Genomic DNA, 18,126 nt, shown 5'->3' with positions numbered 1-18,126 from the left:
GTAACCAAAACCGTGAAGGTCTACTGGAACCCAAGATGAATCTGTCAACTACCATACCACTCACGTGTGTAACCACCTTTAACACCATCTCCAATCAAGTAGCAAAATTGATACAAAACAATTGGAAAATTGTAACCTCAGGCAAACTACAATGGGAAAAACCTCTATTTTCGTACAAGAGGTCCCATAATCTCAGAGACAGCCTAGTACCGACCAGGCCAAAAAAGACTCTGAGCATGCCTAGCACAGTTTTGAATGCATGGGGACTTCCAGAAGTGACAGGCCACTACCCATGTGGCAACTGCAGCATTTGCCATCTCACCGAACCCACGAAAACACTCAATCTTGAACAGGACAAAATCTGGACAATCAAGAAACATACCAATTGCAATTCGGCAAACGTCATCTACCTCATCACATGCCCATGTAAATTGCGATACGTTGGGATGACCACCAGAAAGGTCAAAACCAGAATCTGCGAGCATCGCAGTAACATCCGCTGCAAACGCAGCACGACAAGACTTACTGAACACTACCTAGCCAAGGGACATACCACCAATGATATGTCATGGGTCATAATTGAACAACTAGACCCCAGCCCAACCGACATCCAGGAACGTCTTTTCGAAAAAGAACAACGCTGGGTATATAGACTCTCAACCCACATTACAGGACTTAACGATAATGTACCCTGGAACAGCATACATCGGCATTGATGACAGCGAATCACTGCGTTCGATCACTCTATAGTCTGGAAATATATGACCTGTTCAGTCTTGTGCAATCATCAATTTTTATACTGTGCAGACCCCTACGCCCTTCACCGTAACTACCATCTGATCTGCACCCAGTACCGCTACACTTAAAACTCATCACGTAGTGGTAGCTTGTTATCCTTCCTTTTACTCTCCCTTCTAATACATAGGCATAGAGTGCCTCGTAGGATGCCTCCTATTTAAATAATGAGGAGCTCTTCACTCTGTCCCATAAGGTACTCTTTTCCCCTTTTCTTTAATGTGTATTTACATTGCCCGTAGATCTACTACAATTTCCTCCTTTTTTTCGTGTCACCTCTACTCAGTGCTCCGTATACGGGATACCGAGTAATATTTCTTTCATTTCCATTCGCATGTAAGGCGTTCTAGTCTTCCTAGCGGCAACGCGCAACTTCCTGTTTGCCGGCCTCTTAACCACTCCCCATCTGTGTATCGGCGCTGAACAAGCGGAACCGATCGCCGCCCTAGGTATTTCGGACCTGTCCTCCCTTACAAACTGTGAGTACAAAACGGGTCAACCATGGTCCCGTCTAGACCCTCAATACCACACCGCTTTTACCCCCCCTTTTTCCTGTAATGTGCGGTAACGCGTTTACAAACTCTCCTCGCCATTTCCTTCTCCATTAAGGGCAAGCGGAGAATCATACGGCGTTCTAATTCCAGAGGCATAACAACCTCTCTACTCAAGTGAGACTGTATTTTATGTTGTCTGTCATCTAGTTGTTGTTTGTCTTTCAATTTTAATCACGAGTGTCTGTCTGCTGAACGTCACACACAGCGGACACAATGTTTATATATACCACCATGTAAACATACTATTACAATACTGCACGCGCACTTGGCCACTTTAGCACATTAGCTACTAGTGTCTTCAATACTTGCACAGTCACAACTTAATACGTACAATATGTGTATGACCGCGCTATAGGCACGCACATAATGGATAACGAATATGCGCACCATGTGCCCCAATACTACAACAATTACTCACTTACGGATCCCGTGGGGCACATTGTAGCCACGCAAGCCTCTATAGTGTTCATGCACTCTCACAAAATCAGTTTGGCTCGAGATCACTAGCCTTTTAGTCGAAAGGAGCATGCATTTAGTGTATATGCATGATTCACAACTATTCCCCATATCTAAATTAATTCTTCATTTTCAGGTAATTCAAAATGGAGTTACTGTGAGTACCTTTTCACTACACTCACAGCACACTTTAGGGTGTGTGCTGATATTTACACGTGGCCTGTATATTGTTTTTACGGCCATTCATCAAAATTATTTTTATTAATAATTAATTTTGGTTGGTCCTGACGAAAGCCTCTAGAACCATCAAGAAGGCTGAAACTAGTTGACCTTAGTTACTAGGGATATAAGGAAAATAACATTCCTAATTACGTATCCCGCAAAACCCCTTTTTTTACATTAGTCTTGGGACCCTTATAATTAAAGTTTTTCATAGGGCATCTCCCAGAGACTTTTTTAACTCTTAATCACTTCACATATAGCACTCCACTTACTGCTCAAAACCCTGCTCCGCTGTATCTCAGGCGTTGTAGCACAACTGGATTGTGCTAGACAATCCAGTTGGGCCCCGATGATGAAGCATGCCACCTACTAGGTAGGTGGGTGAGGGGTTTCTTACACAGCAGTTGTGCTCTCCCTCCTTTCACGTTGTTTTCAACAATGACAGCGAAAAAAGTTTGCTTTGAGTCATGAAACTTGGCCATTTTGTTTGACCATATTAAGTGTTATATAAATGATTTACAAGGAGTACCTACTTAATCAACAACCCAAAAAGTGCTTTAGTCTTCACTGTGGGTATGAAACGCATTATATAAAAACTGATACAACGTCCTAGTTTGATGACTTTTTTCCATTTGCGTGGGAATGCAGTCATGGTATGTATGCCACAGAACCAAACATTCATAATGGCACTTTCCAGAAAATACAACAACATTTTTGTGAAAGGTCACTCCTCTGGTGCAGCTGCATATTTGTATTGCTGTTTTTTTTTATGTTCGGAGGAAAGGAAACATCTGAAGTTATGCTATATTTCTGCAGGCCTCTGCCCTGAACAGAGCACGTCAGGGCGGGACCACAATTGTCTGGAGCCAGCCAGGGTCCACAGGCATAGCCTCATTTCCTGCTTCCTGTTCCTAGGAAGGATAGTTAAGCATGAGAAATATACTTAAGCACTTTGGACCATCAAATCTAGGACACGGCCTCCTTCACCAAGCCAAGAAATTACAAGCCTTCAGCAAGCGCCAGAACCACTCGCCAAGACAAACTCTGCACCACAAACCCAGAGACAATGCAAAGAATCCCACGCTCTATAAAGATTACAACCGTGACAAGGCTGCAGAGTGTACACCACTCTCGGGGGACAACGTGACAGGGTAAAAGGAGCAAATATAAAAAGAAAGTTCTGAAAATGCCTAGCTCATTTCCAAGCTCTTGGAGCTACAAGTATTGAAAGGTGTAACATGCTATGTGCGTGGGCCGCTTTCTGTATAGCCAGTTGCAGGGCTTTAAGTGGGCTGAAAAAAATGGGGGGTGTCAAAGGGGCGTGGCTAATGTAATTAAGGGTGTGGCTTAACACGCAAGCTAAAAATCTGTGCTTAGCATAGTGTGCCACCAGACTTGTATTTTGCTGTTTCTGTCATTGCATCAAGATATATAATACAACAAGTAACATCATACCTACAACAATTCAAGGCTATTGGCTTTGTTTATGGTTGTTAGTTGCATTGAGCAGTGTGAGCACACACATATCGATGTGCCTGCTGTCATTGCCGTCCAGAAAAAAAAGAGACCACCTGTGATAGGGCACAAAAACAGAGACCGATAAAGACCCGTTTCGAGACCCCCCTTTAAAAAACTGCCGGTGCTCAGCACCGTTGAGACCGGCCCACTTAAAGCCCTGGCCAGTTGTTTATTTCCCACATAAACCCACAGACAAGATTTAGCAAAGAGTGAGCTGTAGAGGAGGAGCAGGCTGCTTCTTGAAAGGGGCGACACCATGAGCAACAGTCAGTGGGACAGGACGGCTAGAGACAATCAGCAGAGCAGACCACAAGAAACAACAGGCAAGGCGGACAAGCTACACAAAAAAAATAAAAAAAGTCAAAATCACATGAACACTCAAGCATGTCCACAGAGAGGCCCCGAAGGGGTGAGACCATAGGTGACATGACAACTGTCCACCCATGCTAAGGAAATATGTGTTGAATTGTAGCCTGATGTATACAAGAAAGTGATAGATGGAATGCATGAATTAAACTCAGCCACTGGAAATTATTCAGGCCGTTTCCTAGTTCATGGTTATTTTGCACCCCATTCCACCTCAGTTTGGACCCTGCCATATGTAAATGAGTTGACCCTGCTCTAATAGGAATAGTCCTAGGCCAAGTCTTTCATGAACTGGAACAGAAGCAACCCAAAGCTGGTTTAGCCCTGATTGGAGCTCGTCAGTCAGTTGGCAGAGTCTAAAGGTGGCATGGTGGGCGAAAGAACAATGGGCTGGAATGCTTCTCAGAGTGATTGCCATTAGTTAGACTTATTGCAAGCATTCTTCCCATCAACTTTTCTTTGTGCGATGTAACACCTTAGGCTAGGTGTATGCCCAGATGTGGACCCCAATGCTCACTGAGCCATTGGAATCAAGCAGACCCCAACTGACAAGCCCAGCCAGGGTGAACCCGGTCTTGAGTTTCTTCTGTCCCGGTTCAGAGAGGACCTGGCTTGGCAGCTGGGGCTGCACTGCTCCTACTGGAGCAGGACCAATATTGATTTGTATATGGCTGGGTCTAATCTGAGGTGGCACAGTGGCCAGAAGAGCAAGGAGTTGGAATGCTACCTGGAGCGATTGCAAGTGGTTATACTAATTGCAAGCATTGCTCCCATCACCTTTTGTGTGTTTGCATTGTAGCCTGATGTCATATTACGTTTAGAGGCCATTAGACATATACATCTGCAGCGTAAGATCAAATGACTAATAAAAATGATGCATTTAGCAGCGACTGTGTATTTAGGAGACTTAAGGGTGTTTTGTGATGGCATCAGACAAATGTGTTTGTATCATGAACAAATAATGGTAAAATTCAGTCCCACAACCAGTTTTTAAAGTCTCACCGGATGGGACGAGCAGCTAGACAAATAAGCTTCTTGTACCTCGACCAGTAGCACCAACCTTTTATTGTGATTGGTGCAGTTGTTAATGAATGGCAAGCTGTTCCCCAAAACCTGCTGCAGAGGGCCAACTGTTGCGTAGGCCCGCTCCCTCACTGTCTGCTTATTCGCTGGTAGTGACCAGGAGCCAACAGTCTGTGTTGCCAACCGAAGCACCCGCGTGCATCTCACCATTTAAAAGACTAAGAATTCACTTTTCATATTCAAGAGAGCAAGGAAGCTTTTGACGGACATTTTATAACTTCCGCAACTGGGCTGTGGTATACAAGCTGCACCAACAGATGGTGCGAAAAGGGCAAACAATCATCTGAAAAAAAAGGGCCAACTGTGAGTGTCGCATAGAAAAATGATAATGACTCAAAGTTCATGAACAAATGAAAGAAAGTAAACGTAAAAACAAAAAACTGAATAAATAAAAAAGGTGTAATGAGTAGTTTCTTTTTCTTGTAAATACCAAGTGAAAATGCAACAAATGCTCCTATCCACAGTACCCTCGCGCGCCAGAGCGCGGCACAGCTGCAAGCAGGGAGGAGAGCAGCGCATCATTCTCGTGCGCCACTGATGGCCCAGAGGCATGACCCAGGGACTTCGATGCAGCACGGCGGTCCCGCAAGGAACGTCCCAACATCCTCCTCATACATGTCCCTAATGCAGAGAGGGGCTGGGAATGGAGAAGTATACCCTCCTTTATGCACTACTAAAATGAATCAGTAATGGACCTTGTGATTAACACGGGGCTTCTTAAATGGGCAAGAAATACTAACGAAAAATGCTGAAGCAACAATGCCATTATGCAGTGTATCACCTTTAAAGCACTGTATTCAATAAAATGGAAAGAAAACTTGCAGTACATAGCTCAACGCGGCCTAGCAGAGACATACTTCAACCACAGCATTATTAATGCAGAGTGAACAAGGCAGAGCTCTCAAGGGCTGCGTGCAGGGCTCACGTACACCCCATTCTTCACCACCCTGGACAAGCCACAGGGGCGGACTGGAGATTACCCCAAACACCTGCCTAACATTATCCACCCATTCCAGGAGACTTCAAAGTGCTGTCCGGGGTGAGGGGAGCACTAGAAAGGGGCGAATGAACCCTGCCCGCATCTGCGGGGCCCTCGCAGGTCTGGCGGGCTCCGCCTAAAGCCAATTAGCCATGCTCCGGGCCTGCTGACCAGATGGAGCCTGGTGCAGACAGAGCTGCTGAGAGCTTTACTCTCAGGGGCTGCTCGCCTATTAGCTGCTGTCTGCTCCACTGCAGAGGCAGAGACGTGAAACCTGACTCCCAGGAGCAGCGCCTGCCCTCTGATGTGCATCCTCATACCAAACTGTCAAGGGATTAGAGAAAATACGATGACATTTCTAAGAGTCAACGCTACCAGGCACCCTGCACCCAACCAGCTAGAGCAGTGCAGCTACAGCGTGTGCTTGCTGCAAACACTGACAAGAGGTGCATTTAAAACATCAAAACGCCAGGGACGGCAGCTAACGTGGAGACAGTAAACCCAGAGGACTCACTGCTTCTCCATTTTACCAGTTGGTCAAATGTCCTCACCCCCGTGTATCTTGGCTACCAAGACTGACGACACGACCCATGTATTAACAAATAAAACAGGCTGTCACCCAGAAACGAACTGCAGAAAGATAAAACTCGAATACTGTAGGTACCCCCTGCAATCTGATCACAGCTTCCAATGTGAAAACGGCTGAACAGGTCTTTCATCCTCACGATGTCGATAAAAGGAGAACAAATGTGACGTCGAGAACGACACCGAAAGTGTTAAAGTGCAACTCCAAACAGAGGTGTGGGCTGCACAAGGAGCCAGTAATAGTCTTCGCAAATGCAGCCCAAGTCCTGCTTTAAGCAGTGGAGGGTCTTTAGGTCAGTCTGATCACTCGGACATTATTTGTTTTTCTGCTTGTTTAAGATGCCCAGAAGCTGTTTTTCGCCAGCAGGGGATGGTGGCTCATCAAAGGCAGCAGCCGTGCCATCAGGGCTTTGGAGGGCAACCCGGCCCAGGGGGTGGGTCATTTGGCTCCTCGAAGTCAGCAGGCTAATTACTGATCACTTCAAAGAAACGACTAGCAGTCCCTCCCAGTTTTTACCCCCAAAAAGCGATTTGGGTCATTTCAGCCCCGCCAGCAGCCGAGCTCAGATACAACCACTCTTCCTAACCGTGGATAAAAACATGCAGTACCGTTTTTTTCTGCAGACTGTAAAGGGTCCCCAATAGAAGAAAAGAAACAAACATTAAAAAAAGTCCTACCACTTTACCTAGAGAACCGCGAAATGACATACAATTTGTCCCTCTCTTCCACGTCTAGCTCTGGCTATAAATAACAGCACCACGTTCTTGAATTGTGCAGGGTCCTTTGTGTTCTCTTCCTGCCCACACCGGAAGCACGGTGCGCCACGCACTATAAACACAACCTTCGCATCAATGTGCAGGACTCCTAAGGACGAGGAAGGCACAAAGACCGCCTCACCCAGGAGCCGAGTAAAAATTCAGCGTTTCCTGTGAGTCACTGCGCACATCCCACACGCGGGCGGCGGGCCCTGCGGCCAAGCTCAGCCCTCCAGCTGCTGGAATGCACAGCCCGGGGAAGGGAGGGAGGGACGGGCGCCCTGGGCTGCGGGTATGGAAGGGCGCTCTGGAAGAAAACTTAATAAAGTGTCATTTATGTAGCACCCAAAGCCAACATGCAGGCACTACATCTGCTATTTTCAGCGGAAGCTCCTCTCGAGGAAAGATGGCTTCACCCGGCATCCCCTCGCTCCAGAAGACGGCAATGAAAATGTCTTTCCATAGTAACCACGTCCTTGCTAAAAGGTTGCACGTTATTAGCCATTTGACAAACAGCGAAGAATGTCGGATACTTAATGTCAGTAGAACATAAAATTACGCACGCACCTACAGTTCAATAGGCTGCCTTTGTGAGTGAACACGCATGCCCCTAGGGAACCCACTGACTATTCAAATACGCCATACATTCATTCATGTACCATTGAAATGACTCGCTGGAGTAGTGAGGGAAAAACGATGGCGCTTGGGGAACCAGTGTGCCTCGATTGCAACCACGGAGTGTATGCACTATTTTTGCGGCCAGGAGCTGGTGGGCTGTCAAAGTAATCAGCTGAAACCAGCAGGGGGGAAACTTGGTCGAGGGGGAGCCTGTCCTACCCTGTTGAGCATATAAAACGTCAACTGTGGGCGCGGGGAAGAGGTGGTGCTAAGACCAAATGTTGACTGTCAACGACTTGCTCGATAACTGGGAGGCTTTCAGAGAAGACCCGGAATGCTAATTTAATTACTGCACATTTGGTTTGAGACCTTGAATGTTCGACCCCACATCGGTGAATGCTGCAAGGTAATACTGTTAGTCTAAATCCTCAGAGTAGAGCATAATGGGTTTGGATCTGGCAGCCCTGATAAGGATCGAGGTGGCGCTATATGAAACAATAACTAAACTAAATAAAATGTCCCTTTCTCTTTCAGTTTGCTTTTGTATGCACGTCTTGAAAACACACCACCACCTTCTTTCGCACTGCAAAACCTTATTAAGCGGTTTTCCACATCTTGAGTACAACTCCTTTAATTCAAACAAGTCGCTCCTCTTGTGAATAACTCACAACACGCACACAGTATCACCTCTAGGTGCTCCATTGCTCATCATTACACGCCTTCAAAAACATACAGACCCTTAAAAGCTTCACTAGTAAAATCTAAACATGCTGCATGCAACGATTTCGCACGATTCTGACGGGAACGCTACCTGTACAAAATTATACACGGGAACGAACGAAGTACTGAATGCTCACATTAACCCCAACTGTTGTTTGTGTTTACCCCCTCTGCACCAGGGACTTCAGTGAGCTAACCGAGGAAGGTTGGGTTTATTTATTTTAGCAAGTCTGCCTAGAGCTTTCATGTTATCAGCGCATTAAGGGGTCAAAGGGAAAGCAATGCTTAGTGGGGACAGGGTGGGCGAAATATTGCATCCTCTGCCATCCTGCACTCACATAGCAACATGGGAGAGGCTTGCCTCACCCCGAAACTGGGATTCAGCAACGAGGCATGATTTAAGGAGAAGGGACTCAGTAAAGAATGCATTTGTGGGTACAGCGGTGGGATCCCTGCAGGGCAGCAGTCGTTCAGGCAGCGCAGTGGGTGAGATATACTGAGCGCTCTCTGCTGTACGTGCCACAGACAAAACCAATGGGCAGACCAACAGCAGCCCAGCTGCACAGTGAGGCTCCAGATCACCCCTCCCCCAGACAGTACATTAGTGGCAAACAATTGCCCTGTGTGATCCCAACCCCCGCAGCCATTCATTCTAATTTGGTTGTGAAACCTCTCCGGTACCATCCGGCGGGCTTCGCACCAAGCCCGCAACCCCTACTGATCGGAGCGAGTCTGTCAGCTGTGCAGAGACTGCTACGGGCAGGCAGTGGCACTGCACTGGTTATCACGCTGCAATATCCACTGGGTAGATGGGAGTCTGTCGCTTTTTGTTTCAGAGTGTAGGTTTTCTATATGTTGCTTACGGCTTAGGTTTTCAGTCACCACAGTAGGAGGCGCGAGCGCCCAGGCACCCTCGGCCAGCGTGCCGTTCCCCGGTGCGCAGCTGCTTGCGCCTCACGCTGACCCATCGCTGCATGCGCCCTCACGCAGATCCGCCGCTGGCAGGACGCAGCAGTGGCGCGCGGACTTACGTGTGAGGATCATGGTCTCCTGCTTCTCTCGGCACATGGGCGCTCAGCGCGCTCTACTGGTCCGTACGGGGGGACACCAGGTGTCTCCTACCCGGGCGCTCATGTCCGTGTGCGCCTCTTCCACCTCCTGATCCTCGGGTCCCTCAGTCCCCCACAGGCAGTGCGTCTCAGTACGGGTAATCCTTCTTGAGACACGGTAATCTCTCTTGGATAGCACAAGGCGCCGGACCCCGCTGAGCTGCAATGCCTGGGTCCCAATTTCCGCTGCTCCGTCAGGCTCTGTGCTCCACTTCACGAGTCGATTCAATCTCCGGCTCTCTGCGCTCACAGGGGCGGCCCGGGTTTGAAAAGCCCTCCCTGTTCCCAGAGTGAGCTCAGGAGACGCCCCCTGCGCAGTCACTCCCACATAGAGACTTCAGCTGTACGAGGGAGAAAGGAGCACCGCCCTCAGGCGCAGCCACCCACTGAAACCACTAGCGGGCCGCGGCTGGAGCACAGCGGCCCCAAAGACAGGGTACACAGCATCACCTCCCTCGCACACCACAACATCAAAGGAGACTGGAAAGGTTTCTCATTCTCCTACATGGGCTTTCCTGCGTCCTTTCTCCATACTTTCTTCGCATCTCTGTTACTGTGCAACATGGAATCTCGCTTTCTTTAATTTCTTTCCTCGCTTCCCCAGTTAACTCGTTTTCTCATTTTCCCGTACAGCTTCAAATGCTTATTTTTCTTTTCTGTTCCTTTTTTTTTCTCCATTTCATTCGTATTCATTCTCTCAGTTGTTTTATCTCATTCTTTTTTTGTGCGGTTCATTTCTTCCATCATTGGCAGTCCATCACCGCAATTCAATATTTGTGTTTCTCATTTTTTTCAAGTAACTCTCTTTGTATTCTCATTATCCCCATTTCACAATTTCTCATATTTAATTCACTCACATTTTTTCAATTGTTTTTTCTCATTCCCAATTTCTTTCTGTCACCCTGTAATGAATACAAATACTATTGGAATTAAGTATACAAATGCTTTATTGGCAACCTCGGGCCAGCACAGGCAAGTAGGTGATGGCACGTCCTCAGCTACACCATAACTGATTCCCCAGTATTCTAACTTACATGAACAGAATAAAGACTACAGAACGCTCTACAAACAAAGATCGATTAAAGAGATATCACTACATATCCCCCTTCTTTATTTAAACAATACTCTTATCCGCTCTATATAAAGAAACAAAAAAAAAACAAGAAAACAAAATAAGATACATAAAAATAAATCAAATATACGTAGTACAAACATAATCCTTGAGTTTCTTGGGTTTAGTAATTTTTCTACCAAAACCGCTAATTTTATCTGAGCAATTTTGGTTTGTAGGTAAAATGGAAATTGTATTATCATCACAAGAATCTGATTTATGACTAGATTCAGTGCCATTAGATACATGTACTTCTTCATTGGGGACAGGTACATTGACAATGTTATCATGATCAATGGTGATCCACCAGTACCTGTTAGTCTCTGAGTCAGTTTTAGTACAGTGATTTTTTTTCTTTATCATCATACATTTTGACAATGGCTAATTTACTCATATGGTAAATGGATTCATCTTCAAGTTGGACCGTGTTTCTGTTTACTTTAACAATTTTTTTTGGTTCGCTGAATCTATTTTCACCTTTCACAACCTTTCTACTGGATTTCACTTTTACCCATTATCCAACATGAATATTTACATCCTTGACTCCATATTTGCTATCAAAATAAATGTTGTTCTTCTGTTGAGTTTTATTAATACAATCTCTAATGTCACTGATGTCCCAATCAATTTTTCCTCCTTCGTTCATCCAACCTGTATTAACTTTGAAATGGGGAATCCTACCTCTCATAATGACAAAAGGACTATTACCAATAGAATCATGTACAGTGACTCTATGACCACATCATTTTCATTAGTTCTGTATTTAAATCTCTCTTATTGTTCGTGGAAAGCTGTACAATACCTTTAATAACTCTATTCATCCTCTCAACCACCGCATTTCCGCTAGGATGGTATAAGGCAGTGAACTTTTGCTCAATTCCGGCATAATCCATACATTTTTTAATTTCCAGAGATTTAAACTGAACACCCTTGTCCGTGAGTAAGGATTTAGGAAAACCCTCTCTCAAAAAGATGTTTTCAAGAAATTTGATAACAGAGCGAGTGTCTATCTTTGTAACTATTTCGAGTTCAAGCCATTATGAAAATAAATCCATCAAAACAATGATGTATTTCTGTGAACCATCAGTCCATAATACAGGCCCCATTAAATCTACAGCTAAATCTTCCCATGGTAAATTTGGACAAACTAAGGGACTTGATGGAGGATTCAAGGTTTTCTGTGACTTGTCAGCTGAAACCAACTCTACGCAAGATCTAACAAAACGTTCAGTTTCAATGTCAACTTTGGGCCACCAATACAGTGACTTAACACTCCGTTTGGTACGTGCAATACCTTTATGACCTTCATGACAAAGAGCCAGTATTTTATTTCTTAGTATAGAGGGTGGAATAATTCTTTCTCCTCTTACTAAAAATAACCCTTCAATGCCTAGCTCATTTCTCACTTCCCAGAATGCTTTGAGTTCACCAAGAAAGTCAGGTTTGTTGCACCCTTCCCAACCATGTTCTACACAATGCTTCACTTTTTCTAAAACAGTGTAGTTCGCTTGCGCCTCAATCCATTCTTTTTCTTGCAAACCTTGGCACTTTTCATCCACAAAAATTCCAGCAACACATACATCATTCCAAGAACTGGAATCAATCTCTGTGAGAGGTAATGACAATCTACTTAGAAAATCAGCAGTAACATTCATTCTGCCCGGACGTACTGCACTTTATAAATAAAATCTTGTAATCGCATGGAAAGTCTTGCGATCCTGGCTGAAGCTCTTGATAATCCTTCTGTTGTTAATACTTTTGTTAACGGTTTATGATCTGTTTTTACAGTGAATTCTCTTCCCCAAATAAACTTCCCAAAGTGCTCTAAAGCCCATACACACGCCAAAGTTTCCCTTTCTATAACCGAGTATTTATCCTCTGAGGGAGACCAGGATCTAAAAGCAAAACCTATAACATCCTCACTCCCCTTCTCATTGCTTTGCGAGTTTGCTTTTAGGTTTGATGCCATCTCGACATATAACATTGCCCAGATATGTTACACTTGATTCAGCAAATTTGCACTTACTAATCTCACCTGTTAGACCCTTTTCTTCAAGCACCTGTAGGACATTCCTTAAGATTTCATCATGGTGCTTCTTGGACTTCCCCCTGATTAATATATCGTCCTGAAAAAATACTACATTTTGAATGTGACCTAACAACTGTGTCATGAGCCTTTTAAACACAGCTGCCGCTGATGCCAATCCAAACGGCATTCGGCGGAATTGGAAACACCCAAAAGGGGTACCGAATGCTGTCAAGTGTTTACAATTAGGATCTAACATGATTTGATGGTATGCTGATGACAGATCTAGTGTAGAGAACCACTTTGCATCCCTGGTCAAAGACAGCATTTCATCAATGCGAGGTAACGGAAACTGATCCACAATAATGTTGTTATTCAGTCCTCTTGAGTCCACACATAATCGTACCTTGCCGTTGGCTTGTCTCGCGACAACCAACGGGGATATCCATTCAGATGATTTTATGGGTTCGATGATGTGAGCACTCAAAAGCTTATCTAACTCCTATTTTACTTCGTCTCGCACAATAAATGGGATGTTCCGTGTTTTATGAATTTTCGGCATAGCATTTAGTTTCAATTTAATGTAATGGGAAAAACCTTTTAACTTCCCCACTTTGTTGTTAAAGACATTAGGAAATTCTTCTAATACCCATTTCTTAGTATCCTCAGAATCACAAGCCACTAAGACTTGTTCCGGACTATTTGGGTTTAAAATAATGTCTAATTTACGTTGGTCTTTACATCCTAGGACGGATGGTCCATCCTTGGCTACTTATAATTTGCACAAGGGAGATCTGCCTTTGAATCTGAAAACCAACTGTCTGAAACCAATAATGTCAATTTTCTCACCAGTATAGCTTTCTGGATTAATATCAGGTGATTCTAGATGATTTCCAATGGTGGAACAAAAATGGTGTACCCATACATTCTCAGCAGTGATCGTGTAGGGTGAGCCAGAATCTGCTGCGACCTGTAAGGAAACACCTCCAAAGGAAACCCAACATAAAGGTTTACTGTCTCCTATTTCACCTGATATTTTCAGGACTACTTTCTTTTTTTTATCACACTTGAGTTTGACATCATCTTCACTATCGGCTGTGGAAGATTTCTCAGTATCACTCTCTCTCACACATGCAACTTTCTTGTTTTTCTTGTATGTTTTACGCCTACAGGCTTTGGCAAAATGACCAATTAATCCGCACTCTAAACATTTGGCAGTACGTGCAGGGCACTTGTAATACTGTGCAGAATGTGAAGTGCTACCACAACGGTAACAAGAATACTGCTGCTGCTTATTTCTAAAAGAATTGCCATTCTTTTTTTAAATCATTTTTATCAATCTTCTTTTTGTGTGTTTGATAAGATTTGTTAGGACCTTCGGAAATTTTGTTAACAGATTCGCTACTTTCTTTTTTTTTCAGAAGAAAGTGTGGCTTTTGCACAACGTTCTGATAGTTCTGCTTTTTTAACAATAGAGATAATTTCTTTTAAACTTGAATCACCCTCTACCCACAATCTTATCTTGTATAGCCTTGTTCTTTGCATACATAACTATTTGGTCTCTTATGAGTTCCTCATTGAAATTACCAAATTTACATGTAATGGAAAGTTTGCGTAAGGCAGATACATAATCCTCGACGGATTCATGTTTTTCCTGTTTCCTTTGGCAAAAAGCGCGACGCATAACAGCAACACACACTGTGGGTGAATAGTGTTCATCTAAATCCAATAAGGCAGCTTTAAATACGTCAATATCACCGGATCTTTCTTTTTGCTGCAATTCTCCAAAAACACGAAGACCTTCTGGACCCAGACAGTACATTAAAAGCCTTTTTTTCCTTTCAGGTGAATAAGTTCCACTACAATCTTGGAGATTAGAAATATAGTTAAGAAAATAGTCTTTCCACTGAATGATAGGCTCACCAGGAGAAGACAGAAATTCTTTAGGTGTAGAAAGATGTAGAGCAGATTCACTGTGTGGAACTATCTCTCTTTGAGAGGATGCTGCTGGGGTGGTCATTCTTAATGTTTAAAAGAGTGAAAAGCAGGGAAAAAAATGATAAAATACTCACTGTCCAGTTGAGATATCTTCTTTTTTTTTTAAATGGTAAATAACGCTTCCAATATACTCCTTTTTCTTTTTTATTTAAAATGCTTCCTTTCCGGCGAAGTTCTGTAATTACGATGACTTGAAATTGACGAAGAGTCAATTTCCAAGATGGCGTCACGTCAGGGTCATGACCAGCGTGATGACGTTAAAGTGCTAAGTCACGTACCCTAGTGATGCGAGGAACAGAACTCCGGTGAGACAGCAGCGCATAGGGAAGGCAGCTCGAGGCTCCGCAGCATTGAAAGTAAACAACGCGTGTGAGAGCACTTAACTGCCAGCAATCGAGCGTTTGACGACGGGATGAATTGCACAGGTATTTCTTTTAAAAAAAAACAACACCTTTTTGAGTCCACGATCGTCCGCTCACCAAAGGAAGTCGTAAACTATGATAAAATCAAATACGCGATGCCTTGGATTCTTCAACAGCGAGGCTGGCCTTGACCTCTTGAGTGTAGATAAATCCGATAATTACTTTTGCGTGGATTCTTCGAGGTTGCCAGTCATCGTCGCCAAGTTTGTAATGAATACAAATACTATTGGAAAGTATTCAAATGCTTTATTGGCAACCTCGGGACAGCACAGGCAAGTAGGTGATGGCACGTCCTTAGCTACACCGTAACTGATTCCCCAGTATTCTAACTTACACGAACAGAATAAAGAATACAGAACGCTCTACACACAAAGATCTATTAAAGAGATATCACTACACACCCCCACCCCTTTTCTACCAGTCTAAATTGTATGGCTCCCTTACATACCCCATAACACCGCCATGGACAGAATCATTGCTACGACCGGGCTCATGGTTTCCCTTCTCGACTGCTACAGATCATACAGGTCACATTTGGTTCCTTATTCTTTGGCAAAGTTCCAGAAGACAATTAGGAATCTGCAGGCTGCGATCTCCCCGCCATTTCTTATAACCTCCACACGATTACTTCATGGACGTTGTCGGACTCCTCAAAATATGATGACAAAACCAAAATAAATTGGAAGGACATCCTCAAGAAATGATTGGCCCATTGTGGGCAGAAACCAAAGAGGTCCAAACCCACGCCCCAGAAACATACTCCTGAACCACCCCACACAATCTCCCTTTTAGTTCAAATGGCCAGACAGTTTTGCCTCCTGAGCAAAAGTCCTGGTTGGGTTCGTTAATGGACTCCTCAGTGTAAATATGTATTTACCAACTGAGACTCCTGAAAAAAACCCTCTCATACCTAAGTAACGAAGGACCACGATGCTCCTGACATGAGTTCTCTAACTATGTCGACACACTTTACAGTTGCATTCCACAATACATGATGGATGGACTCTAAAATATACAAAACTCTGTTGCAGACGAACTGCAGTTCTGAAAAAATATAATTGGACTACAATTAGGATGTTGCTGGTGGTCAGCGGAAATAGCAGTAGCTGTACTGACTTACAGGTGTAGCTTTTTACTGTATGTGAAACCTAGCTGGTACATTTGGTGAAATCAACGCAATACTGCTGATACCGCATGTCAAAGTAGTTGACTGGGTGCTAGAAGGTCCAAGGCATTTCTTGTAACAAGTATTGCATGTTGTCTCTCGAACCTCAAGATTCAGATGCCACTGTAAGTTCACTAAATATATTTCCCCCTTTTATTGATATTGACTTTCAGAGGTAGCTTGATCAAACAGTAAAGACTTAGGGCCTGACTTAGAGTTTGGCGGATGGGTTACACTGTCACAAATGTGACAGATATCCCATCCGCTTATTTTAAGTGTATTGTATCTTGTGGCATTTGTAATGGGGCAGGCAGGATATCCATCATGTTGTGGCAGAGTAACCTATACACCAAACTCTAAATCAGGCACTTAATCTTCCAGAGTAGAGTAGGATTAGATGCTCAGGTTAGGTTGTCTGTAGATATTTTTTAATAGATCAACCAGACACAGTTTCATCTTTTACAAAAAGAGGTGAGGCTTTAATTTGCAACTATAACACAACTCATAATAATAATATAACAACTTGTTTTTATATAGATCTTGATACCACTTTACAGTCATTTCTTAGCTCTGTAAATAACAGAAGTTATTATAACCTAATTTATGGTACTACATTTATGAACCTCGGAAGGATGTAAGGCTGAAACTGCCTTACTGGGATGCAGAACACTGCATTTGTCATCTGTGAACGTTGAGTTATTCAATAGCACAGTAATAATATGGTAGCTGCACAATTACAATTATTCTAATTGGACCCGTGGATACACTTTACTGACATGTTAGCAATAGAATTGTCGGTGTCCTGGGAACCCTGCATGTTCCAATGACCTATCAAAGCCTGGACACTGTTACTTGGATCAATTTAATCTGTTTTAAAGAGTTATGCGAGCATTGAATTGTCTAGCCTTACATGTGTCAGTGATTACCATTGCAATTGTGGACTTGTGATCCAGAAAGACACTGTCAATGTGTCAGGTTTGTTAGCTTCAGGGGTCTGCTGAAGTTGGGTGATGCACTTGTCAATCTGCATCTCGAATGGTAGGGGGATCACAACTTCTGAAAAATGCAACCACAGTCTTCGGAAAATGGGAAGGTCCGTCAGTAGGGAGCAACAGCAAATGGGGAGGTTGCAGTTTCAACAGTGCCACTGGGCTCCTACCAGGAAGCCAAGCAGCATAAAACTGCAGGAGACAAACTATCAGGTCATGGGGACAAAGGGGCTTGGTAGTCCCAGAACTAAAAGTACAGCAGACAACCTGCAGAATGTCAGAGAGAAGAACTATGCGGCAGAGTTCTTCTATCTCATCTCACCAGTGCAGCCTCGCACAATGGCCTCTCTATCTTGCAGGGGAGACAGACCAGAATAGGCAATCCCCTATACTACATGACTTTGTATTAGCTTCCACCAACAGTCAGTCGTAGGGGAGCTGCCAGAAGAAATAAAATACTCCCACGTTTACTCAATAAGTGAATATATCTGAGCAATGCGATTATGCCCGAAACTGTGTAGGAGGATTACGGGTGGTTCTCCCACCGAGTATTTTTTTTTAAAAAACTGTATGGCTAAATGCTGCAATTTACAGCACAATTTGCTACAAATTTCACTAAAAAGCTACACCTTTTCCTGCAGTGGGGGACGTTGC

The 18,126-nt window shown here is 44.0% G+C and overlaps 1 protein-coding gene across 4 annotated transcripts in view; it reads right to left on the bottom strand.

Annotated features, from left to right (window-relative positions):
* DLC1 (DLC1 Rho GTPase activating protein) overlaps nt 1-18,126 on the bottom strand; it is a 1,452,292-nt gene that overhangs the window by 73,265 nt on the left and 1,360,901 nt on the right. The window contains exon 1 of one of the 4 annotated variants that reach the window (XM_085642037.1): nt 9,684-10,038. The exons of 2 other annotated variants lie outside the window; for them this stretch is intronic. In XM_085642037.1, coding sequence (XP_085498163.1) covers nt 9,684-9,720 — 37 coding nt within the window. In that variant the 5' untranslated portion in view covers nt 9,721-10,038. Of the gene's footprint in view, nt 1-7,244; nt 7,368-9,683; nt 10,039-18,126 lie in introns of those variants that run through there. One more of the 4 variants, XM_085642038.1, reaches the window with a different exon arrangement.

This window comes from Triturus cristatus, chromosome 2_2, assembly GCF_964204655.1.
Source record: "Triturus cristatus chromosome 2_2, aTriCri1.1, whole genome shotgun sequence".
NCBI lineage: Eukaryota > Metazoa > Chordata > Amphibia > Caudata > Salamandridae > Triturus > Triturus cristatus.
The sequence above is the reverse complement of the archived record's forward strand: the minus strand, read 5'-3'. Positions and strand labels throughout refer to the sequence as shown.